General features: G+C 40.0%; 1 protein-coding gene across 7 annotated transcripts in view; it reads right to left on the bottom strand.

The window, feature by feature from the left end:
- Positions 1–782: 782 nt before the first annotated feature.
- Positions 783–27,245, bottom strand: part of prdm16 (PR domain containing 16) — a 246,043-nt gene continuing 219,580 nt past the window's right edge. For 2 of the 7 annotated variants that reach the window (XM_084721462.1, XM_084721469.1), the window contains 12 exons: positions 22,960–23,161; positions 22,663–22,828; positions 22,243–22,396; positions 20,001–21,681; positions 18,785–18,872; positions 16,203–16,375; positions 16,006–16,083; positions 14,702–14,871; positions 12,204–12,375; positions 6,842–7,099; positions 6,162–6,342; positions 783–4,261 (listed from right to left, as the gene is read on the bottom strand). In XM_084721462.1, coding sequence (XP_084577588.1) covers positions 4,127–4,261; positions 6,162–6,342; positions 6,842–7,099; positions 12,204–12,375; positions 14,702–14,871; positions 16,006–16,083; positions 16,203–16,375; positions 18,785–18,872; positions 20,001–21,681; positions 22,243–22,396; positions 22,663–22,828; positions 22,960–23,161 — 3,458 coding nt within the window. In that variant the 3' untranslated portion in view covers positions 783–4,126. The remainder of the gene's footprint in view (positions 4,262–6,161; positions 6,343–6,841; positions 7,100–12,203; positions 12,376–14,701; positions 14,872–16,005; positions 16,084–16,202; positions 16,376–18,784; positions 18,873–20,000; positions 21,682–22,242; positions 22,397–22,662; positions 22,829–22,959; positions 23,162–27,245) is intronic. The other 5 variants (XM_084721463.1, XM_084721466.1, XM_084721465.1 and 2 more) reach the window with 5 other exon arrangements.

Raw genomic sequence — 27,245 nt, 5'->3', positions numbered from 1 at the left:
CAATGAAACAAAATAAGAAACAAATTTAATCAAAATTATGTACTGACGTGGCCATAACTTTTGTGTTGTTTGTTGATTTAAGGAGTATTTTATGTTAATGAATAGTATTGGTGAGCTTTTGTCATCGGAGTTTGGGTTGGTCAAGGTCATACGCTAAGTTAAAAATATTTGCTTCTCCGACAACAACACTACCACCAGCATCAGGCTGGAATTTCTGTTTTTGTTTTATTTCACGATTATTAGAGTTAGAATTAATGCTGAAAGTTCGCCAAATTAGTAAATGTGCGTTCATGAGTCGTTAGACATCATTAATAATCTTTTAAAAGGAGTAGATGTTTCTAATGGTTAAACTGAGCATTTTTTTAATGGAGTGTAGCAGGCAGAAGACAGACAGTAACTGCACTCCAACTCTACATGGTGTATTTTCAGAGTAGCAGACTTTTGTTTTCAGGATAACAAGTTAACTTTAGATTGACAAACAACTGACATTTATAGCAGCTTTGAGTCTGGGGAGGAGGTGGCAAGGGGCAACAACTGACTTCAACAGATCATATATTAAATAGGGATTCAGCCTATTTAATATATGATCTATATATACATATATATGTATGGCTCCAACTCACTATTTGGACTGTGGTACAAATTTTTGGTCTAACATATTTATCCTTTAAGTTATCAAACAGTGATTGTTTCAGCTTTAGCTGGCATTGAATGATTTATAAATGTATAATCTGGAGGGGAGAACACTGATCATAGCTCACAAATACACAGTGGACATCTGATTTAAAAAGCACACAGGTTTTATTGCATATCAATTTCATGTATAAATTCTTCATAGCATTGGAAAGATTACATTTGGTATACATTGCTATTCTACAGAATTAACATCAGAGTCATATCTTTTCAATGAAATTTCTCTAAAGTACATCTTCAATAATCACAAGCATCAAAAGAACTGCAATTTCAGAATTGTTCAATATTATTCTACAATCCTTTATTGTTTTTCATTATGTTTTGTCCCACAAGTCTTTTCTATGTCTTTCAGAGCCACCTGTAAGGCAGTCAAGAACTTGAAGTCAAACCTACTAACCTAGCCACATGTACAATAAGTGCATCTACGGATTTATTTTTTTCTTTTATTTTTTTTTTTCTCATTTTTTGATTTGATACACATTTCACAAATGGACATCATTATGACTGCTAAACACGTCATGCACAATATCTTTTTTTGTTTGTTTTCAATAAACATAACAGAGGCAATATACAACTCAGATTCAAACAAAACAAGCACCATCCATTTAAACCCATATTTTTCAATGATTTTTTTTTCTTCAGACAAATGCATCATTGTTTTTCATTCTTTAAAATACTATACAGTTAAAAAGAAACAATATGTATATTTTTACTTTCTCCTGTAACAGTGGGGGGAAAAAACAGCAACCATGTTCTATTATGCTGAAACATACTTCAGCCACCATCTGCCAGAATACTTTCTTAAGTTGGCAAAATGGAATACTTCAATGCCTTCAAATTCCTTTGCTTTACACAGCGCGTACTTATTACAGTAGTCCATGACATGAATTATTACATATAGTCAACCTAAAAACTTAGCAACCCAAGTCTTTACATTTTATAACCATGAGCTGTAAAACAATGTGTTTACCGTGAATGAAATCTCATTCAGTAGAGTTATAAAAAAAAAAAAAAAAAGACTTCTGTCTTTAGAAAAATGAGATGATGCATCAGTCCTAGCATCACACCACCACCTGCTGTGGTGGAGAAAAATTACAGTGCTTCTGTTTCAGATTTTTCCTGTCTCTCCATATTGAGTGCGAGTTGCTGATCTACTGAAAACTAGTCTGAAAATGTATCTGGTTCTAAGTTCTAGAGACCTAAGCCTGATCAATTTATGGCTTGGACCCATATGGTTTAAGTACTGGTTTGAAAATACAGCATCAGGCCTAGTTCTGAAAGTCCCAGTATTACGCAGGGAGGATCAAGGCAACAATGATCAACAATGCTCACCCTCCTTCCTGCAGCTATCTACAGTTATCTACAGTAAATGACTCATGCCCTCCATGGCACAGCTACCGTGTAGACCACATGGAATGAGTTTTCAGTATGGTCTCACAAGAAGAACAGGGAATATAAAGTTAAACTCATGATCAAGTGTTTCTGTTTTCCCAGTCCGGAATCAAGTAGACATTTTTTACATGAGTTGGAAGGACCGACCAGCAGAATTATGACGTCCATTTTAACACTATTGGTGGTTTAAGTTTACTCTCTTTTTTTTTTTTGGTTTCATGAGTCCATGCCTTTCTTCTTTGCATGACCAGCGATTTTGTCATTTCAATGCAGCAGAAATCAGATATTCATGCAGATCTGTGCTTTAGACTTTTGGACCATGTAATATAGACAGCTAATTTTAATAATCACTGGCTACACTACATGTATCAAATGAAAAACAAAGGGAAAAGGGAGCTTGATGTGGTAGAAACTAGTCAGATTCAATCGTGTGACAGTGTAATGCCCTTTTCTGACTTTCATAGTGAAATAATACCAATAACACTTGAGCCAATTTGAACAAGACACATTCAGCATACTGGGTAAAATGGTAGAACTGAAACATGAACAAATAAACTAAACACTGCAGGACGTTACAATGCCAAATAGGACCTAAAACTAACTACAGCTATCTTTCACTATAAATAAAAACAATTAATTTCATGGGTTCTTTCCATTTTGGCACACATCAAAACCAGAGATTCAGAATCTCCCTCACGCTCTGACAGGCGTTCATTCCTTCAGCAACAAGAAAAGAGGGATAACATGACTTTTCTTCATTTTCACTCCTCCAGTCATGACAAAAAACAACCAAAAATAAATACATACACACACTTCTGAAATCAATTTATAAGAGCGTAATAAGAAAAAAAAACTATGACAGCAAAGGCAAGCCCCTTGGAAATGAAATGATTGTCAGAGAACAAAACATTTTCTATGGGTTATTTGGCACATACCACTCTTGCTATGAACATCTAGGTTATTTTGTACATCATATGACAATATCATACAATTTTGGTCCTTCTCTAAAATAATTATATTAACAATTTAGCACTGTGGTGCCTACAAAGAAACAATACTGTGGTATCTAAGAGGAAAGAAAGTAAATAAAATTAACAATGACGATGAAATAAACAAGCAGAGAAAGACTTTCCTCATTTTTTTGAGTGTGATTCAAATTCATTTTCAGCATGATCAGATTGGGTAACCAAATACGATGGCTAGTGTCACAGATAGCTCATTAAAATCACCAGTTGCTGTGCACATTTGAACATCATTCTTCGCGTAATCATTCAAAAAAATCAACAGTCTACTGGAACTGTCATTTTCTCAAGTAACATTTAGTGTGGTGATGTTGTTGATTCTGCAGTTAGAACTGAAACATGAGTCACCCATGATCGATGGGGGAAACCTGGAGACAAGAGTGCACGCGCCCACTATGTTCCTAGTCAAACAGCACCACCTTGTGGACATGCAGTGCTGATGCAGTGCTGATGCTGCAGTGCTTGTAGTAGGCGGTGTACACAGACTTTAGAGACGTACGAGTCATTAAGTGTCTTTATGAGAGCCTTATGTAGGGTCTCTGTGGTGCTGGGGTGAGCCGTGTGGACTTGGGGAGGATCAGAGTAATGCAGAGTTTCAATGCTGCTGAGAAGCATTCATCATGTCCTTCACATCAACAGGAGCTTAGCAGTGCTTTCTCTTTGACAGAGTCTTGCGAGACGCCTCACCTCGGGACAATCTCTCACTCCTCTCACTCACTCACTCACTCACACACACACACACACACACACACACACACACACACACACACACACACACACACACACACACACACACACACACACACACACACACACACACACGCACGCACACAGAAACGAACACACATATCGACACAAACATATTCTTTCTATCTTGAATGTATGTGACACTGAATTCTTCTCTGGCCTCCACATCTTCTCACTACTCAGTCCACTCAGTCTCTTGCTTCTATCCATTTGCGAAACTAATGTTCCTCCTACTCTTCCTCCCACTTCCTCTCTCTGTCTGTCTCTCTCGTCTAGATGTGGTTGAGCGGGTGAAAGCTGCTTGTCTCAGACGGTCCACCTCCCATGCTCAGCCAAGCGTCCAGAGAGTTCTGGGAGGGCGCGTGCAAAGGGTTGTTCTCTGAGAGAGACAGCATCATTGCATAAGCCTGTTGGAGAAGACAGAGGACTTTTAGCAGGAGGAAATTCATTACGGTTTCTCATTTTTAATGACACTTCTCTCTGTCCAATCACCAGTCAACAAATTAAGGGATGACTTTGGTTTATTATCTCTCAGAGGCTTAAGTCTTTAAGGGATCATGCAATCTTGCACACTACTGGAACCATTTTTTTTGTTCCCATTCATAATTGTATACTGAAGGATCTCTATGATTCAGAATGTTTGAAAAACTAAAGGAGTTAAGTTTTTGGGTCATCCCACTCTCATGAACACGACATCTCAAGAGCGGCTTAAGGGGACTTATTCAAACTTGGAACACATGTCCATTCGGTCAAAGGTCAAGATCATTGAGACCTTATGTTCATCCCATTCTTGGGAACGCAATATATAAAGAACACCCAGAGGGAACTTCCTCAAACTTTTAAATTCCAAAATAAATGGATTTGTAAACTGTTATAATTACTGAGAAAAAAATATTTATTTAAATTACAGTCTACTTCAGTTAGGTCCTATTTCAGTTGCTTTGATGATCATTTCTACTGGTAATAATAAGATTGTCTGATGCTTGTTTCTTGGTCACTCGACTTCTTCGTAGTGATGTTCCCATGTTCCCAGATCAAGTTGTACCTACAAGAGTGCGCTCAGTAGAGTGCAGATCTCTGTCAGGCAACAGATGGTGAAGCACTTACTGTAATGCCACCTCAACTGCCAGATGCAACAAGAGATTTGCAAGGTTTTTGCATATAATAGAGTGTATGTTTTCTTATATAGATGTATGCAAATGTAAAACTTGATAAGGAAACAATAAACAGGATAATAAGTTCAAACTTCAATTTTTGACTGTTGCTATTTGTTTATACCATTACATGCAACCTGGCAGCCTTACAATAATATCATACATATAAAAATCTATGTTTTTGGAGAAAATTGTAAAACCTGAAATTCTAAATAATTTGATGTCAGAGTCTGCATTTCTCAGTGGAAGTTGTAGCTGTTCAGAAGGCCGGTGTTTTGACATAGAATAACCACAAAGTAACCACTATCATGTTCAATTTCTAACTTATAACAAACCAAATTTCATGAAAATCAGAATTAAGTGAGTTACAGTCAATTTTAACATGCATTTTGCAGTTCTCATTTGTTTACTTGTGGACTTTGAACACTCCACAAAACAATGAACACAGCTGCACAGATGCTTAACAGCAGCATACAGCAGCTGTAAGGCACAGTTAAGACAGCAGGGATTTATTCATCTATTATCGCGCTTAACTTTAGTGGATCATAAAATATCTGATATGGATTTAATCTGCAGATGCTTCGCTTCCAGATAACCAGAAACTTTTCTACAAATGTTGTCATATAAAATCGGGCAGTTTAAAAAATTTTGAACCTTTGCAACCACGTGAAGTCCTCAAGGATGCAGTCATAAATGTGCGCAAAAATGAGGGAAGTATTATGTGAGATTAGCTGCAGACAGTAGCATCAGCTCTGTTGGTGAGGCACACACACAACACATCGCATGATACCCTCCAAGCTTACACCTGCCATAGATAATAAACCATAATTATCCTTTAATTTCTTTACACTACACCCTTTAATTATGTTTTATCAGACTGTTTTAAGACTGAGGATAGGAAAGATAAGAGCAGATTATAGGTAAAATGTTAGTAGGTTAAGTGAGAGAAACAACACGTGAGGGTGGCAGGACAAGAGGTGCTTTTTAGCTACAGTTTTAGCTAACCTTAACCAGATTTACAAACTTTTCTTTCATCAAGCACCTGAAAATGTCTTCATCTCTGCATCAGTTTTTTGTCCTTCCTTCTGTCTTGAACAACAAGCCTTTCCTGTCCCTCTCTCTTATAGTGGACATCGAAAAGCCAGTCACATACCTGGGTTTTAGCCTGCCTGTACAATGTCTCTTTCAATGCCTCCGACTCTAGTGAGGTGTTAAATATGTCTTTAACGTCAAAGGGTTGCTCGCCACTGGCTGCTTTACGTAACCCCTCCAGGCTCTTGGGAAAGCTGGGCAGACCCTCCAGGTCCAAGAGAGAGCCCTCCTCCTCTATACACCTACACACCGAGGGACGGATGGATGGAGGGAAGAAATAGGGCAATATAGATGGGTTGGTTGGTGGAGGGATGGATGAGTAAAAAGAGATTAATGAAGAGAAGGAATAGATGGAGAGTTAATGTGATGGAGGGGCAAGGAAAATTAACAGAGAAAGTTTAGATGAAAGAAAACATGAAGAGAAGAGAAAAGGAAATGTAAGATTAATAAAAAGGACAGGTAGAGGGAATAAACTGTAAGAGAAAGGAGAGAAGACAAGAAGCAGAGGCTGACCTCACATCAGCTAAACTGAAACACTGACTTTTGAGCGTCAGTCAATGTTTTACTTCTGTCTGTCCTTCTCACTATGAAGTGTTGTTTAGTATTAGCATTAGTTATTAAGAAAGAAGGTGGTTTCTTTGAACAGACACATTATAGTTTTTACATTTGTGTAGATTCAGGTAAAGAGTGTCCATGACCCCTGATTTATGTATGTTTCTGTATAGTTACCAAAATGAATACCTGCGAGTGTGTTCATAGCTCATAGCTAATGGAGCCGCCTCTGTCTCTTCCTCCTCCTCGTCCTCCTCATACACTCCTGTTGTAACTGGAGATGGGGACTCGGGCGCCTCATCGTGAGACTTCTCTGTCAGGCTGCCTTCTTCCTCCTCCTCGTCATCGCCCTCCACTTCCTCTTCTTCCTCCTCCAGCCCCCGGAGCCCGAGCTTGGAGTTGGACAAACTGTGGCTGGGTGGGTGCTCCTCCTCAGCCTGGTCTGATCTGCAGTGGGATCAAAGGTCAAAGTAGACAGGAAGTGTTACTAATGTTGAGGACTGTTTGTGAAACCACTGCCTTGTTACTCCAGTGTTAGTGACATTTCAGAATAAGAAACAGGTGTAAAAAGTAAAGTAAAAAAAAAAAAGGTTTCTGAAATATTCTACTGGGACCTTTCTGTGGTGAAACCTCTGAGGATTTCTGGCTTGCTCCCATAGTGCAAAGACGTGCAAGTAAACCAGTGGCTGTAGGTGTGAATGTGAGCATAAATGGGAATGTGAGTGTTTGTTTCTATTCATAGTTTTAATTCACGTGCCACACACGGTAACAGGGCAAAAACTAATGGGCCAGTGAAGCCGCTCGCACTGGAGTCTCTGTAGAGACGCAGCACAAGCTGCTAAGCTGTTTCAAGCCACGAATATTTGGATCACATCTCAACTAAAGAAAAACAAAGATATGAAAACAAATTAAACAAACTACAAGTTTTGGGCACTTGCAATCCATATACAGCACCTGCCACCGTATATGAGTGACTAAAGTCAGTGCTTACAATGTTTACGTCTATATTGTGAAGAATCCCTCAACTTACACTGCTGATCTGTATGAAAAGGTACAAAGTACTGACAGCTGTGTGTATTTTTGATGTGATGGGCAGTATCATTCTGTTAGGTGCTTTGTGATGACCTGGGGATAGAGTTGGGCGATTGGACAAATATCTCGGCTGTCAGCGATTTTTGTAATTTTATTAAGCTGATTTTATGGTCTGCACATATTTTCTCATCGAACACAGTGAATTATGAATTTATTTAAAACAAACTAGAGCTCATAATTGTTGAAACTCTGAAAAAAACCTAATCAAGATGGTTTTAGTGAATTGTAACATTTTGTTTCTGTAGAGTTTGAAAGAAGTCCATTTTAAGGTGTGTTATCAAGGCAGGTAGACTCGTCTTATTCAGTAAAAAAGAGAAACTCAAATTCAGGTGTGGTTGCATTTTTCTGTTTAGCAAGGAAAACAGATGTTCAAATATTTGCTTTCTTGATACTGTGAGTTTTCTTGTTTATTTAGTGGACATACAGAACGTGCCTAGTGTATGTAACGTATCAAACTCATTGCTCACACACATCTCCCAGCTGATGGATGGATGTAAAAAACAAACTGTCTGAAGTTGTTTCTGACTCATAGAGCTCTTTAATCCAGCTTCTTTAGCTTCCAAAAGGAGTAGATATGAGTGTGAGCCAATCAGGGAGTAGCGAAGTAGAGGAAAAAGACGTGAAAAAATTGTGTCCACAAATGTAGTAGTGTGGAGGAACTAATTTCTGGTTCTACTACACTAATTTTATTTTTTTATTTTTTTTGCAAATTGACCCATACTAAGTCCTGCTAGCCATTAACTGATGTAGATTAGCTTGCTAGTTTGCTAGCATTTTGCTAACATTAGCTAGTAGATCTATCTATCTATCTAGCTAGCTATTGATTGTTGTAGATTAGCTAGCTAGTTAGGTCAATTGTCTATCATGAGTCCCCAACCTAATTTGTAAATGGAAATGCTTAACGCTCATTTTTTTGTCTTCCAGAAATGACTGAACGGGAAGAAGGACTTATTTTAGTTTGTTCTCTGAATATTATGTCCAGACCAGAGCTGGGTGGCTGTTACCATTTCTCGACCATCTAAAGACGTGACTCATCACAAGCAAAGAGAGAAACATAAATAATCATTTGACAGCATGCGCAGTCCAGCTCCAGTGTCCACACAAACAACACGGGCGCTGACAGTCTGCCTGCAGCGCTTTTCAAACGGCCCACACATGATTAATTGGCGAGCTGCTCAGAAACAGAGCAAGAGATGGCCCGCTTCAGAGTGGTTCCCCTGCACCCTGAAACGGTGGAACATACTTTATGTGACTGAAGGAAGACGATGGCTGATCTGCAAACAGGCTATCAGCACACCACCATTACGACCTGCCATCTGTACATTTTCCAGCCAGCACCCCGACTCCCCCCCTCCATCATCCCCAGACCACGATGTCATGGCTCATGATATCATTTCCTCTGGGACGGCAAATTTACCCCTTCCATTTTTTGCCACACAGTGGACATTTATCAAAGCAGACAGGATCACCTCTGGGAAGCGGTGCACAGGGACAGGATTGGGTCACACACAGTGGGTGGGTAAATGTGGGTAGGGGGACTTTGCGAGGGGGGGAAGTTCTCCTCTTTCAATCTAGATTAAATATCACCATAATCAAATTGCAGAGTTAGTTGGCGGGGAAAAAGTCCATGCCTGTGTTCGGAGAAAGAAGCGTAGCTCTGACATAGGGGGCCCTGGGTTTTGTCATTTAGTCTAAACACGTCAGTTGGGTGTTTGTGTTAGCGGGCTGGGGGTATGGATATAGCGGGTGAATGGGGGAAGAGCTCCATCATCAGTGGATCTCCTAGATAAATGCCTCAACCTGAGTCCCCCTCAGGGTCCAAACTGCCAGCCACTGAAGCCCAGTCCCAGACAAGGAACCAACTCCAACTGAAGGTTTATCCAAACCATAGAGCTCAAGCCATGGCCCGGGTCCTTGTTCCAACCCTAATTATGACCTGGATTGTGGTCCAGAGGAGACAGATACCTCTTAATCCTTCAACACTGCAGAGCTGGAAGCATCTGTGTACATCTAAACCCTCTGAATTTTTGTTTGAAACTTCCCACCCTCAGAGGAGCAGCACTGCCTCATCATCTCCAACGTTCCCATCCTGGAAACTGGTCAAACTAAGTTTTCATGTGAAAACAAGAGCTACCAGGGACCTTTATTTTGACTGGCTGTGATGCTGAAAAAGGAGTTTTTAAAGGGGAGAAATTGTGTTGCGAGGGCGGTTAAGAGCGATTACAGATAGTCAACCATGAATGTGTTTGCGTTCAGCGTTAGACTTCACTCACTCAGAGGGAGAATAAACAGTGGGCTGTCTGGTGGGAGGACAGAAAGCACAATACTTAGTCTGAATTACAGATATTAAAATGTCAGGCCAGCTTGTTGTGGATGAGACTCACTATTGATCCCAGATGGCAGAGGGGCTAAATTGCCACTGGGTCTGCTGGCCATAATGCGTGTTGACAAGAGGGAGGGGGGTTGATGGAAGAAGAGACAGACAGAAAGTGAGACTACCAGAAAGGAATTCACATTGAGAGAGAGAGAGATGAAGAGTGTAGAGTCAAGGAAAGAGGCAAACCACTGAGTGAAAGAGAAAAAACATTTAATCTTCCTTTTCTGTTCCTTCTTGCCTGAAACATCTGAAGCTTCCCACCAACTGAGCCACTAACACTCAAAGCATTTCAGGACTGAAAGCAGGGAGCTGACCTTTTCATCCAGCCATTTTCATAATTTTACAAGCAAGTTGTGTTTATTAGAGTGCAGGAAAATCATTCCTGCCAGAGTTAGTGGTAAGCAGGGTAATTTACCAACTACTGAGCCATACAGCAGGTAAAAATTGCTATTCTTTACGAAGACAGCTCTGATATAAGTTTAGACTTGGCTGGAAAAACTTGGACTCATGCTCCATACAACAAACAATTCTAAGCAGGTTTTATTTCATGTAGTGCTTTCACAATGGAGAGATGAATAAAAAGGGTTCGACTTTATAATGACCATCATTCATAAATGGTAGTTTGATAGTTAATTAAACTTAAGTTAATTTACTGTCAACAAGCATTCAAATAATGTTTATATATGATTTATAAACCATTTATTAAGCAACTGTAAAATTTTTAAATATCAGTTGCAACTTAATCATATCCATCCAAATGATATTTATAGATGTACTACACAGTAGATATTAAGTATTTACAAAGTATCATAAATATCAGGTGCAACTTTACCATAACCATCCAGATAATGTTTATAGACAACATGTTCTGACTTCCAACACATGCAGTACGGCAGCTTGGTCAGTGGCCTTACACTTCAAACTATGATGCTGCAGGTAATCCTCTAGCATCAGTTTTGCACGTGCAGGGCTGCACGATCAAGTTTCAAAATAAAGGCACATACAGTAAGCTACTTGGGTAGGTTTAGGAAAAGATCATGCTTTGAGTAAAAATAAGTAGGTTACTTCATGTACGTAAGTTATGTACATAAGCATGTAAAGTATCAAGTGTCACAAATATCTGGTCAGTCTTTTGAATCATTTCGTAATGGTGTACCAATCATACTTAATATAGTAAATAAAATGTTATAATGTATGCAATCATCTCTTATCAAGTATGATATGATATACTTTTTAAAAAGTAATTAATTTATATTATACATACTGATGACAGAATAACAGGTTGTGGCATTATAAATAGTAAAGTGGTAAGTAGTAAAGTAAACATTCATCATTTCATTGTTTGTTAACAGTGAAATAACTATTAAATAAAGTTTAACTAACTATCAATTTACCATTTATTATGGTTATATGGTTATTATAAAGTGCTGCTCCACTGTCCAACAATGCAATGCACAGATAAAGATAATTATAAGCAGCTAACAGCTGCAAAGGTTAAAAAAATTGTTGACTGTTGACGGTCTTAGAAAACAAAAAGCATCATTATATATTAAAAAAAATGTTTTATTCCGGTATAATGTAATTAGTGTTGCCTTTTAAACACTGCACTTACATCAGCTGTAAATTCTAATGGTTAGTTAATCCAACTGCAATCACTGTTAGTATGTAGTATGGAAGTGGGATTTAGCTTGGATAGCTTGTTGGTGACTGCTGCCATATATATTTAAACCACTAGAGTGCACTGTGCACCAAGAACCAACACACTGTGTACAGGGAGAAGGAAGAAGAGCTAAGAGCACAACTGTTGCACAACACACAAAATGTGTGTTTGTTCCTGCTTTTTCAACCCTGTCAGGACTACAAATCCTGATAAGAGAAGAGATATAAAAATGTCTTCAACTGAGGAAATTTTCTCAGTCCCTTTTGGATTACAGTTAGATTTAGCATGAGGTCAGGTTAAGAATTAGAGCTTGGCATGAGCGGCAGAAGGTTAGACTCATGGATCAAATGTAATCACTGAAGGTCTTTGCAGAAGTCTTAATTCAAATGTGGTGTGTGCGTGCAAGCAAGTTTTCTTGTTACCTCTTATCCGTGGAGCTGGAGGCCTGGTTCATCTCACTGTTGGAGATGAAGTTGCGGATTTCTGAGAAGTATGAGTCCTCCTTCTCATCTAAAAGTGCATGATTGTCTGGCTCGGAGTTTGGGGAGGAGATGGTGGTTCCTAGGTTGGAAAGCATCCCGGACTGTTGGCTCACTATTGGGGAAAGCGTGCAGACATACACATCCACACATGTAAACACATACGGACATGCACACCAGCCACACACACACACACACACACACACACACACAACCAAACACACGCGCATGATTAGTTTGATGATCATCAGACATACACAATAGATGAGTTTGGGGAAATGTTAACCATTACAAAGGTTATTATACACATTATTCATATTTTAATATTATATCAAAAGGCTGAGATTGTGTTTTTTTTTTTTTTTTGGTTAAAACTCAAACAGGATAATGTGGAATTTTGTGCAGAAGATAAAATGCTGACAAAAGACAGAAGATGAGCCTTGTTACATTTTGACATTTTGGCTTTTATATGATGTGTGTTCTTACATCTTTTTACATAACCCTCTTCTGAAAAGTTTGAAGGGGATTACCAGAGTTATATACTGTATCACATTTAACCCAAGAAATGCATTTTTTCTGATGATTAGTTAAATTCTGTATGTTGAGAAATAAGACCAGTGTGTCTGATTTACAGGGATTTATTGGCATAGTATGTCAGAAACCGTATATAAAATTCATATGTACGTTTTCATTAGTGTATAATAAGAATGGATAAACACAACATTGGCTCTAGATATGGCAAGTTGTGAATTTTGCAACCTCGATAGTTTCTCCTACCCGCTTGGAAGGGGAGGGTGAGGTGAGCGGTATTCTGCTGGCTGCAATCTACGACCTCATCACTAGATGCTACTCAATCTTACAAACCTTTAAATTCAGCCAAAAAATCCAACAAATAACATCTACACATCATTCTGCCTCGTTTTTGTTGTTGATTTTTTTTAGAGTGGATGTTAATGTCTTTATCAGACAGCAATAGTGGAGAAATGATGGGAATCAAGGGATTTGAACTGGGACATTGCTCCTCAGGGACCACATCTTAAACTGTAACATTTCCTCGTTAAAATGTTGAAAAATGCTGGACATATGTTATACATTTTGTTCATTTGTATACTTAGATTATCCCAAATGTTTCCAACAACGGTCAAACCGAGAGAAATTTATTCAAGTTATGTGCATTTCCTACCAGCCACTAGTCGCTATAACTTCTAGGAAAACACTGTATACATAAAACTTAAACATTGCTTGATTACATGATTACCTGATTTCTGTCTGAGTCACATCAGATAGATTTTTATCAGCAATGGTGTTTCTTTTATAGGGAGGACAACAACCCCCATAATACCATGCTACTTCACAATGTCAAACTGTCTCTTTAATTATTGTTCTAACGTGAGAGAGACCTCTAGCTGCAGAAATTACATACTGCATGTTTAACAGCCCCCAGTTTTGTATGTTTTGTCATTCTGTAACATTAAACAATGATGTGACACTATCCTGGAAGAACTTGACTGAAGTGTACTCGCTATTTTTTTCCTGTAAAGGACATATTTAGTTTCAGAGTTAGCAGACTGTTATTTTCTCTTCATGTTGTTTTAATTTGTGCTGTTTTTGTTACAGATTCAATAACAATGCTTTAATATGAATCACAGTGTTTTTTAAGGGGAAGAGATGAAGTAATTAAAGGACAGTGCATAATGTACTGCATATACACTGTTTTGCCAGCGGAAGCCAGTCAGTGTTTTTGTAGCCTGTATTTTTTCCATTTACATTGAATAATTTTAATTTCCCCCATAATTTTGGTTATTTAGTGTAACTCAGAATAAGGATATATCAGGATATAAAACATCTTGTCACTCTGACACAAAGGACTCATATATGAATCAGCTCTTACTAACATACTGTACACAAATCATCAAACAATGGCAGCTCTTGGTATTTGAGAAATTTAGTTTGCATGTTGGTGATGTCACAGCACTTTACAGCTCCACTGGGAATAAGTTGCATGAGGTGGAAACTTATTGCCGTGTTTCATTAGGATGTCATTTTGAATTTAGAAATGTCAGCAGAATTGTGAAGCTTGGATCACTTGAGCGTAAACGCTCAAATACGCAATCATTGACTTAAAAAAGTCTGTGTTCCATCCATACTCAGTGGCATCCTTCCATGCTGGACACAAAAAGGCTGTTTTTGGCGACGCAGTAGGAAAAGTAAGTGTGAATTCTTTAATTAAGTGGTTTTCCTACTTTAAATCATTCGCAGCACCAAGCTAAACATTAACTGAGGTGAAGATTTTAAATTTTCCAAATGGGTAATGTGAGCCATTCATTATCCAGTCCATTAACATAACACAAAATACCAAGTTCCTGTTTAATAACTACATCTCAGTTCTCACAGCCTCACTTTTCTCATAGAAAACTGAGTCACAGACGCTGTACACTGACCAGGAATGTTCTCATGCTCGTGCTTCTTGAGATGGCGGTCGAGGTTGGTTTGCTGACCAAAGCAGCGGTTGCACAGGTGACACTTGAACGGTTTCTCCTTGTTATGGATGTTGCGAACGTGGCGTTGAAGATTAGATGAGATGCTGAATGAGCGGTCACAGTATTTACACCTGCCAAAGGAGAACAGAAGGATGTGAATGTGTGTGGACTGCCCTTCAAGCAGGGATAAAGGCAGGGTTCATGGGGACTTTATTATCCATGTGCTGAGGTGAGCATGAAACTCCTTAATTTTGGGATTTTTAAAGAAGAAGCAAATAGGTTTTATACAGTTTTACAAGGAGCACAATTTGGAAAATGTTTCAGTACAGTCACAGTTTAAAAAATTACAGTAATTTAAACTACATAGTGATTGCATTGGCATGGGTATCTAATTAAAATCCAGTTTTATTATTGATTTTTACAGGTTTTTATTCATTTATTGGCAGGAAGCCATCGTTTCAATGCCTTAGTTCAGGTCATCTACCCAAGAAGAGGGCTTTCCCATTTCCAATTTGATCCCAGCACTCTCTCTTTTTAAAAAAAATAAAATATTTATACCACAGGGTATTAAGTAAAGTTACTGATTTTCCCAAAGGAGTCTCGCTAAACGAGAGAGCAACATTTGGCTTATATAACAGCAGTTTCCCTTTGGAAAAGGTTGTCTCATGATGTAGTGATAATATGCTAAAAATAGTGTACACTAAAAATTATTAAGATTTTTTTGGATAGGCCTTTTTTTAGGGGTCTAAAATCCAGTTTGCTGCTGACCCCATCCACAGAATTACTTAGATTCCTGTGCTGGCACTCCCTACTGTAGGTAATAGACTGACTATGGAGGCCACACTGAAATTTGTAATGAAACTGAGTATTAACAATAATAATAATAATAATAATAATGAAGAAAATTCACAGTTATATGTATTGCTCGTGTCTGGCTGATCCACTGAATAAGGCCAGTTTTGTCCCCAACTACCCATCTGGCTGATTATATAGATGCATCCAATTTTTGCACCTCGTTTAATATAAAACACAAATAAATTCCTGAATATTTTGAAAAATAACTAAAAAACAACATGCCCTATGTCTCCTGTTGACTAAGCCAAGCACAAACAGAATAAAGTCTCAGAGAAAGCAGTGCCAAGCAAAGATGTAGTGTAGAGAATAGCAAACAGACAAAGGGAAATACATCAGTGAGAGCATCTGTTGGAGCAAGCAGCCTTTCACAAAGATTTAAGAGTAGACTGAACTTGAATAGAATACTGTACCTGTAGGGCTGTTCCCCTGTGTGTGTCCGCAAGTGTCTGGTGAGGTTTGCCGAACGAGGGAAAATTTTTCCACAGTACCTGGAGAGGAGAGAGAGCAGAAGAGAAGTGAGGAAGTAAAGATGGTTGAGTTACACAAAACAAAATATGTATTTAATTGTTACTGCAAACATTTCATGTAACACGCTGACAATGCTTACCTGCAGGCGTAACGCTCCTTGCCCTTGCGGAGGATGGCGTCTGAGAGTGAAGGTGGTGGTGAGCGGAAGTTGAACAGTGGATGAGCTGAGTGTTGCAGTGAATTGGGCGGCGCGTCCAGTTTTAGAGCACCAAAGCTCTCCAGCTTCTCTGTCATGTTCTCCATGGCTGACATCTGGGAGGGAGGAGGATGAGGAGATGGTAAAAAAAGATGGCAGCAGGTAAGAAAAATATTTTACTGAGACCCTATTTTTTATTTATTTTTCAAACACATTAATTCGCCCAGATTTTGGTATAAGTTGGGTTTAATTAGAAGTCTTATGGAGCAGTTCTGCAATCACACCTTAGGAGAAGCAACTGAAACTGGTTCCTGAATGTGTGTGTGTTTCTGTGCGTGTTTGCATATGTGTGTGTGTGTTCAAAGAGGAAAGGAAGCATTGAAAACAAAGACACAATGTCAGAAAAAACAGGGAGCGAGGGAAAGAGACAGAGAACGGAAGCAGTATATCAGAGGTTAGCCTTGTTGTTTGTACTAAAGGCAAGTCACCTCCATGACCTATAACACATTCACAAACGCTCAAGTACCATTCCTCCTGAACCCCCCTCCTCTATACACCCGCACCCCCAGCTTCGGCCAGTGCTTTGTTCTCTACCTCTCGCCTTCTCCTGCAGAAGCTACTGTTGCAGGCCGGCAAACTGGCTAAATGAGGCATTCAAGAGCCTCGATTGGAGGTGTACAATATAGTTTGAGATACCCCCGACTGATAGCTGCTTCCCCTCCCCGAGAAGCCTGTGAACAAAGGGGGCCGGTTATGTAGGAGTTTATTTGCCAAAAACAGCTTACATCCTTCCTATTTTAGTGAATACAGGGATGGGAGAGACACAGGGACAGACACTGCGTCTCAATGTGTTTATTCGCAGTCTGAGAATGGGAGGAGGGGGAGAGGGGGATTCCGTCATGAGACTGAATTAGAGGTGGCATTGTGTTTGGATCACTGGGAGTATCACAGCTGAGACACTCTGACATGAGAAGTTCTTACAGGGAGCCCGTAGACTGACATTTCATCCTGGGGAAATTGATCAATCACAACCTGGTGACTTCAAAAGGGCAGCAAAGAAGAGATTGTAGTTTAGGACATATTCATTATCATCCAGTGATGAATAACATAAATTAAAGCCAGACCGATACTAGCCTGATATTATCACCCCAATATTGGCATGTCACAGCTTTATCTTTCCATATTGGTATATATATATAGGTATATGGAAACATGGAGAACATGGAGACTGTTTTTTAATAATTCATTTATTTTAGTTTTATTGTTTATAAAGGCAGACAGTGTGGTTGCACTGGGGCCCGTGGGGTATACATACAGAGAGTGGGCCCTCAACAATGTGTTAGACGCTTATTCTACATAAACTATGAAATCATTAAAACACTATTCAATTAAACAACTTATTTTATTTTGTCATATATAGATAAGCAATGATGATCGCTGGGTAACATGTATATTGATGCTGTCCAATGTGAAGTCTCTATTTGATTATTTGATAAGATGATACATAAATTGATGCTAATTCAAGTGCAAAATCTGTCAAGACTGGCGAGCTGAGCACACGGACAACACCCCACTAGCAGCAATGCAATAAAGGATTTTATATTCAAAATGACTGAGACTTTTCTAGACTGTCAACCAATACACTGGACTTCCACCATTAGTAAAGACTAACTACACCACACCACACTATACCTGACTAATGTCATATATGTAAATGCATGTCCATGTGTACATTTATCTGTCTACATTACACCATATGACTGTATTGCAAAGTCACAGTTGATAGAGGACACAGATTTCCAGGTCAGATTAAACCGTTTCCCCAACGAGAGCCCCCCATTCTCCTGGAGACAAACACAGGATGTCCTTGATGGACACGGTGCTATTATCTAGCCAGCCAGCCAGCCACAGAGAAAAAAAGACTTGGAGGGGGCTGAGTTATTAGCTGGCCTGTGGGCTCCCAGAACATGAAACAATGCCACAACTAAGATTAGCGTGGCCAAGAGAGGCAGTTTGTTACAATTCAAACGGTTATTATTCTCTCTTTTATTAATACTATCATTCCTTGTAATCAAGATTTGTAGAGGTGGGGAGGGTCTGGGGACAGTCAAACAATGTGACTGATTATCAAAGGCGCTGCGATAACAGACTGTGTCTTCTGAAAAAGGTAGAAGTGACGAGGTACACAGGCGCCATTCAGTAAACAAAGGAAGAAATCATACAGAACCCTTGAGAAAATAACATCAACACTGTGGAATGATGGAGCATAGGGCCCTATCAATTCAGGTTGAAGCAGCGTGGGAGGCAGGAGTGAGGTATTTTCACATAATACATGGTTTGAAAATAATAGTTGATAGCATCTGGGAATAATCAGTCTGTATGCAATACCTGGAGGTCAATTCCCCTGTTTGGTATTCCCTCGCTGTAGTTTTTGTTCAAAGTGTACCATTTATTGTTTCTATCTAAGATTATACCAAGTGCGTTCCTCAGTTTGAAAAGTCTATGTGTGTGTGCCATAAGCCTACCTGTGGATGGAAGAGAGGCGGTGACGGCCTGAGGAACTTCTCCTTCAGAGCTCCTACAGGATCGAGTAGCTTCCTCTTCTCCACCCTGCTGGACCAACAACAAGGCAGAGGGTTACGTACCAAAGTCAGAGTTCATCTACCACCTCCAGCCATACATTAAAGCACCAGTGTGTAGGATTTAGTGATATCTACTGGTGACATTGTTAAACACCTCATCTCTCTGTCCTCTTCCAGGTGTGATGGAGAACCTATCCGCTTGTTAAGCCTGACGCCATGTGTGACGTATGAATCATTTCAAGGTCCAAGGGCTCAGATCGCAAACAAAAACAACAATGACAGAACCCGTGAATATTTTGGCGGTAACTTCTTTCTTTAGTGGGACGTCATTAAGGGTAAAAACTTGGCTAAATTCATTTCATTTTAAGAGAATCATTAGTGTAGGTGTTTTACCTGGTGGAATAATTAAGAATAGCATCTAGGCATTGTTGAAAAAAGGATTTACAAGGTTCAGGTGAGTTAGAGGTTAGCAGTAAGGTAGCATTAAACCAGCTCAGAAGTTGACATATGGACTTGATATGTCATGTTCTGGCTGAGGCATTTCAATAAAAACAAAAATGTACAGGATTTGACTTGTACATGACTCTGACCATAAACAAAGGTGAAAGCAAAATGTGTACCAGCCAGGTTTTGGAGGGTTAGTGAAGTTTCTGTTAGCTTTGTTGACAGTCACAGGCCAGCTATAGAAGCATTGTTAGGCTAAGACCACACTCACAATGTTTAGATGTGTTAGTGAAACTTGCTGTCTGTACAGGTGCACCAATGTGTGGGCATGTATAAGAAGACAAAACTTGCGCAAAATGCATAAGGCTGCATCTAGAGTGATTGTTTGATTTGTCTGTTCCGAGAAACTGTAGAAACATAGTGGTGCAACATGGTGTACTCCATGGAAGAGGACCTGTGCCCTCTGTAGATATGAACAGCTTAGTCTAAGGTAACAAAGAAACAACAATTCTTATTTTCTGGTGATGATACACCAATGAAAACATACTTATCAATAGTATATAACATTTCTGCCATACTCTTCTAATAAATCCATGTAGATTGTGCACACTAGACCTTTCAACACCAACCTCTAACTTTGTCAGTGTGTGAACATTACGTGTTGATGTTGCTCATGTAGAAATTGCAGTTTCTAGTCTAATCGGGGCTGAAATACCTGTATATGGGGTCCATGAAGAATGCTGAGGGCTTGGCATAGTGCAGGGGTGGTGGCTGGTGTGGCTGTGCCTGAGACTGCTGGTGCTGGGCAATGGAGGATTGGTGCAATAACTGGGAATGGGGGTGTGGAAACACAGCTGGGGTTTCATCCTTGATAGAGGTGTTCTTTCCAACTCCGAAGATGTGGTTCTTTCTATTCTGTGGCTCAGCTGCCACACCGTTATGACCTCCTCTGCTCCGGCTGCCAATGCTGAGGTCCAATGGCTGTTCTTCACCACTAGATATTGCTAAAGGTCCACTACTGCTGCCAGTATTACTGTTGGTGTTTGAGGGGTTTGTTGGGGTTGGAGGAGCTAACTTGGTCTCCTTGGACTTCGTGGTGAGATCAAACGGTGACTCCACTGTGGAAGCAGGAGCTCCCGCGGCACCAGAAGCCAACTTGTGTAGCTGCTCACGTGGTGACTTGGGCTCTGGTTTAAAGAACATGTCTGGATTGAGGGTGCTTCGATCATTGCTGAAGGGATAGATGGAGTTGTGGAAGTTGGGCAGGAACTGGAAGGGAAACATGGAATGGTAGGGCAATGGCCCCATCTTCTTCTCCTGATGGAGACCAATCAAACCTGGACCAAAATATTTCTCAGCAATGGAGGCAATGGCTTTGATGGAATCTGTGGTGGCTGCATTGGCGTTCGTGGTAGTGGGCGGGAGGGCTTGCTCATCAGGCGGAGGAAAGAAGGAGTGCTGAGATGATGCAGAAGAGCGAAAAGGGCGATCAACAGCGAGGTTCCCCGAACTAGACACAGCTGATAATAATGCACTGTTCGTGTCTTCCAACTGGTGGCCTTCTTGATTCGATACAGCCCCAGATGGCTTCCTTCTTTTACCACTTCGTTCACGCTCACTGTCTCCATCGCTATCCAAGTCAGAACCATCACCTGAAGCTGTACCAGTGGTGGTGTCCAAATCTGTCCCACTTGTTGTATTAACATCTTCAAGGTCACTACCGTCAGACATGTCTACCATCTTGGATTTTGGCTTGGCTTCTCCACTCGAAGACAAATCCAGTTTGTTCTCTTTCTCTTTGTCTTCCAGCTGACTGAAACTGTTACCTCCATTGCTGTTTGTGGAGCTGACCAGGGACAGTGGAGGGGCATCTAGGGGACTCCGAGGCAACTTCACCTCCTGACTGCCCCCACCCAGCGGGCTTTTTATCAACGGACTTGCCGGCAATAAAGGTGGTCGTGGATACAGTGATGGGGGGAAGATACCTGGGAAACCATGTGGGAGGGAAGGGAAGCCATGAGGTCCTGGAGAGAAGGGCAAGCCAGCATGAGGGTGAGGTCGTGAGGGGAAGTAGTCAGTGAAGCCTAAACCTGACTGGTTTAGCCCTGCAAGGTGGGGATGGTGGGACTTGGGCTTGGCCATGATGGGGCTGGAGCTCATGGGGATGCCAGGGTTGAACATCCCTGCTGGAGAGCCATAATGGTTTTTGCCCTCACAGAAGCGACGATGCTTGTTGAGGGAGGAGGTAGTGCTGAACAACTGTCCACAGTCCTTACACTTGATCTGGGTGCGGCAGTCAGCATGCATACGCTTGTGGCGGCAGAGGTTGGAGAACTGGGTGTAGGATTTGTGGCACACCTCGCCTGGGGGAGCAAAAAGCCGCAGCCCATCAGGGCCTGGTTAAACCCATTTTAACACTGTCTCTAACTTTGTATACCAAATCAACAGCAACACATACATCTGAATGGAAACAACTGATGAAATAACAATAGAAAACCACTCATTCTGCAAACTGAAACTGCCAAATCATTCCCAGTTTACTGTACTGTATTTACTTCCAAATAACTTAATATATGCAAGAAAGATTATAAAATACGTGAATTTAATTATCCTAAAGCCAAAAATAGGTCCCTGATCCGGCCTTTAAAATACTACTGTAATAAACACTACTAAAATACTTGTAAAAGGATCTTTTTTTTCATTACTGTAAAGAAGTGCAAAGTAATCTAAACTATATGTCATGAAGTTTGATATAAAAAGGTGTAAATGAACATGTCAAATGTACATAATCAAATTAATGACCATAAACATGTGTGCTTAGTTCAGGATTAGAAACAGGATCAGAAAGGTGGTGAACAAGAAAGAGACTGCAGGATGATGGACAAGGAGATATGGTAGGAAGAAAAGAGAGACATAAAATAAAATGTGTGTTTTTAATGTTCAAAGCTGTCACTTACAGATAAAGGGCTTGACACTGCTGTGGATGTGCTTATGCTGCTTGAGGCCTGATGAGGTGGCAAATGTCTTGCCACATTCAGGACACGTGTGAGCACGTGCCCCCACGTGCTGGGAGCGGATGTGGCGCTGAAGGTTGCTGGGATCTGTGAACACCTGAAATTTCAAACAAGCATATAAAAACAATGTACACTATGATTAACAATGCAAATATATAAATATTTTCCCCTGTTTGTATCATACTTTGCCATTTTTAACACTGTTAATGAAAATATGCAAGTTTTCATTGCTTTAATGTATATATTAGGTATGGTCTTTGAGAATTACTAAATCTATGTCCAGTACAATTATGAGTGAAGCCTAAAAAAGACCAGCAGAATTTCTGAAGCAGATAAAGCCTGTGTGTCCAGTGCACAACTTACGTGCTGGGTATGCTGTACCTTATCACAGTTTTCACACTCAAAGCGCTTGCCACTGTCATGTGACATCTGGTGACGGATGAGGTTGGACTTCCAGTTGAAGGCTTTGGGGCACTGGTCACACTTGTACTCCCTCTCCTCTGTGTGGACGATCATGTGTTGGCCCAGACTTGATAAATAGAACACAAGCTCATCTGTTAATTCGGTCATACAAGTCACACTAGTTCACTGCATGCATTGGATGTGTATATTTGTTTGTATATATGTAGTATTAAAAAGTATTCTCTAGTGTCTGTGTACCTGTACTCATTTGGGAAGATCTTCTCACAGTCTTTACACTCGTGGACGGGCTCATCGCTGTCTTCACGTTCCTGTTTGAAGTCTTCTCTCAGTGTGTCAAAGATGGAGCCAGTACTAGAGCATGAATACTTCTGGTGCCGCCGCAGCTCAAGTGTTGAGGAGAACAGCTCGTCACAGTCTTCACAGCGGTACATCTGCTCGTCTGTACATTCACACGCAAACACACACAGATCTGTTTAGCCATCACCTGACACAGCTCCCTGAAATATACAGTACAATACCCAATGAAAAAATGCACAATGTGTAAATTCTGCCACTAGGAGTCTCTCTCACATTAAAACAATAACAAAAGATGTAGAAATTTGGTCACGCTTGTTGACTTCCTTCCTCACTGTCTGACGTGTCCAACATATCCCGTGATTTCTTGAAACCAATAGCAACTAGCAACGAGCTAACAATAACTTGCAGAAAACACACTGTTATCTTCAATAAATTACACAATTCTCTACATTTGAACATTGCATTTGATTTTATTTGTTGGAAACATTTGGGATGCTGCAAGTACACAACCCCACAAAATATAAACCACATGTCTAGCATTTTAGATATTTTAATGTGGAAATGTTCCATATTATATCTTTATATGTTTGAAGAAAACTTTTACACACTGTTAATATGAATAATACCACATCAAACTTTTAAATGATATAGTTTAACATTAAAGAATGACAAAACAAACATTTAACTTCTTTATTTATTACTGTTATCAAATCTGTATTTTCCCGTTTCAATATTCTTTAGAAAATTAATTTCTTGTACATTATCCTATAAAATATCTTAAATTCAAATATTTTTAATAAAGCATTCTTTAGACAGTCAAATATTTATCTAAATAAAACCATCCATAACAAAAAGTCCTCATAAAGAGGAAGGGCATATATCTAAACTTAGATTAACATTCTCAGTTTTATCTTCACCTAAACCAACAGTAAATTTTTGAGTACTATAAGCTTCAAACTGAGACAATTCATACTGTAAATGGAAGACATTTAATTGTGTCCACTGGTTTTTAATTCACGGAAGCAAAACTGACTACATTTTTGTGGGTGTAAAGATTAAACCGATGTTGCTGTGCACAAAGAAACAATTAAGTGCTGGTTTGCATCCTGTATTTATTAACTCCTGTAGGTTGCATCTTCCTGAGGATGCAGAACAAGGATCCAATTGTATCAGAACTGTTGATACTAAAGAACAAAAATCTATGACCTATCTCTGTGTTAGTTACAGCTAAACAGACTCACATTCAAAAGCTAAAAGCAACAATCCATGTTGGCAATTGACATTCCCATAAAATGGAAATCAATTAGCAGTGAAATGTAGCCTTCATTAACACAGTTAATTGCTTGTTAAAGCAAGTGTTTGCTTGAGACTGGAGGTGTAATAGCACACAGGGGAAACAATAGGGGTTGGTCTTCCCCTTCCATGTTGATAACCTTTACAATACTTCTCACCACCAAGGTCAAATGCATAAAACTCAGGCCAGCTTTTTCAATAGCAAGTTCCTGAGTCAGATGCCAAGTTCAACAGATCAGGGGAAAGCCCAGTGGAGTGTCTTTGTGCACGAGTGTATGTGTGTGCATGTGTGCATGTGTTTGTGTGCGCGCATGTGTTTGTGTGAACATTTTCCAAAAAGAATGAGCCACAAGGAACAGAGGTAAGCAGGGGCACAGTGGCGCCAACCCCATGGTGATTTCAGCGCCAATGTGCCATACCCTCTTTGCCATGACCCAAGCAGCCAACGCCTGAGTCGGCCCCCCAGGTGTCCCAACACGCCATGCCCACCCATCCATCATTCCAAGCTGCACTAAATGAGTTTATCCAAAATGACTTACAGTGCATGGCTCACCTGTTTTCTACTGCATGTGACCGTTTATCCAGCTGGAACTTCTTGGACACATTAAAAGGGCATTAGTGTAGCAACATCAATGTGTCTAACCTTGGGGAGAAGGATAAATGACCTTCTGGTCAATGGGCCATTACACTGAGCTCAAATGCTAAACTAACTCGCTCACTTTGACACCAGTGTGCACATACTTTACAGAGAGCGGAGAGTGTTTTACTGTGAAAGAGTTGGCTGTCATTAGCTCTGGTGCTCAAACATCTCAACATGCTGACAGTTTTTGTCTGTCACTAGGAAAAAAAGTGATAGTTCATACACAACTTTGATTACGTTTTTTTTAATCTAACAATATGAAAAAGTGTGTGTGTGTAGATGACCCATTTTAATGTTGGTATCTGGTTCAGAAATTGATATAAGTGGTATAGGACGAGTCACAACGATTCACATTCTGATCTAAGTGACACCGATATGCATTCTGATTTGTTCCAATAAAAATTACAAATATTTTACGCATGACAAACTCAGTACAAGCACTAATATTTGCATTTTGGTACATAAAGTAATAAACTTAAGTTCTCAGCAATGCATGATGGGAATTTATGTCTCTCAGCCTATCAGCTACACATGTGAATGTTATTAGACTGAATCCCACAAAGCCCCACAATGGTTGGAATGGACACCATTATACAAGTAATGTTACACAAACTACACAAACTTTCCAGACTGAGGTTCAGTTTCAGCCTCATCTGATATTATCTCTAAAACTACAACAAGTACTACTGATAATAATAATAATAATAATAATAATAATAATAATAATAATAATAATAACAATTTGATGATAATAACAACAATAGATAATCACAAACATCAAGAAAAAGAGCCTGGATACTGTTATAGCATAAGTATCAGCAAGTATCCATATTCAGATTACAGAATCAGATCTGAACTGATGTGTGTATCAGTGTGCCTGTGTTCTTTCAGTTAGTCTGGTCTGGGCGAGAGGGGTGGGGTGACGGTATGGTGGGGTGGGGGGGGTGGGGGGTTATAAAGGGGAGACTAATAGCTCTCTGGGAGACGAAGGGAAGCACAATTATGTGCAGTTTAGCAGCTAATCTGGGAGCATGGGTGAGGTCTCAGGGGACTCCTCAAGTCCTCTACTTCAAATTCCTTCTCCGATAAGCCAGACACAGAGAGCAGGGCTGCACTGCCAAGCTCCCACTCAGCTCTGCTACCTTTCTCTGTCTCTCTGTCTCTCTCTCTCTCTCTCACACACACACACACACACACACGCACACACACACACACACACACACACACACACACACACACACACAAATACATGGAAACATGCACACAAAACACTCTCATCCCTATAGTGTCTCTCTTTGTCCTCCTCTTTATCTTTTCTCTCACTCACAAGTATAGATTTAAAACAGTAGATAAACTGTTGCACTTATTTTTCTGTCTGCTTCATCCCTCTCTCACACCGACACACAACACCAAATACTTTGGCTCTGACACACATTCTGGCAGGTGGAGAGTCTCTCTTTTCTCTCTGTCTGCCTCCGTCTCTCTATATTGCGCATACATGCACACAGAGGAATTGAACAAATCATTTACAAGTCTGCTCCATCTTTGACGCACTCCTACAACATGCCATTCTGTTTCTTTTCAATAATCAAGCTTGCTTTGAGCTCCCGTTTCCTCCCGTTCATCTGGCACGGATATATCTGTGCATCATGCAGGGGGGAAATAACTGAACTGCCGAGCATCTCACGAACTTCTTGTTCTCCCCTCCACCATTTTATAATCAGTGACAAGTAAGAGTAATCTGATTTTTTTGAATCTATGGTTCCAGAAAGACTGGAAACACAACAAAACAATGTTACCTGACAACAGCAGTTCACCACAATAAGTCCAAGATGTCTCAAGAAATACAGCGGAACTACGGCCCCTTTTCCGCTTAAGTGAACTTTGAAAGAAAAGCCCCAATTGACAGTGAACAGCTGTCCAAGTTAGATTATGAGATAAAATATTGGATATATTCGATCTGACATATAGAGGCACGGTTGAAAGGTAGCGGGTACATTGAATCAGGTTACCTACTAAGAGGGAAGACGGGTGGAGGAGAGCACCTAAAAACATCAGGCACTTTGAAATGTGAGCCAATGTGCAGACAACGGTGCACAGCGAGGTGTAACACAGCACTTAACACATGATCTTGCAGATTTTAGTTTTATAACTCAAACTAGGGCTGGCTCATGGACAAAATCAAATATTATGATATTTTTGACCAAATATCTCAATATCAATATTGCAACAATACTGTAGGGATGGCTGCTGGAGCTAGAACACTTGGGTAAGTTCAGAAAATTACATCAAT

This window comes from Lutjanus erythropterus, chromosome 6 (assembly GCF_056507025.1).
Source record: "Lutjanus erythropterus isolate fLutEry1 chromosome 6, fLutEry1.hap2, whole genome shotgun sequence".
NCBI classification, from domain to species: domain Eukaryota; kingdom Metazoa; phylum Chordata; class Actinopteri; order Lutjaniformes; family Lutjanidae; genus Lutjanus; species Lutjanus erythropterus.
The sequence above is the reverse complement of the archived record's forward strand: the minus strand, read 5'-3'. Positions and strand labels throughout refer to the sequence as shown.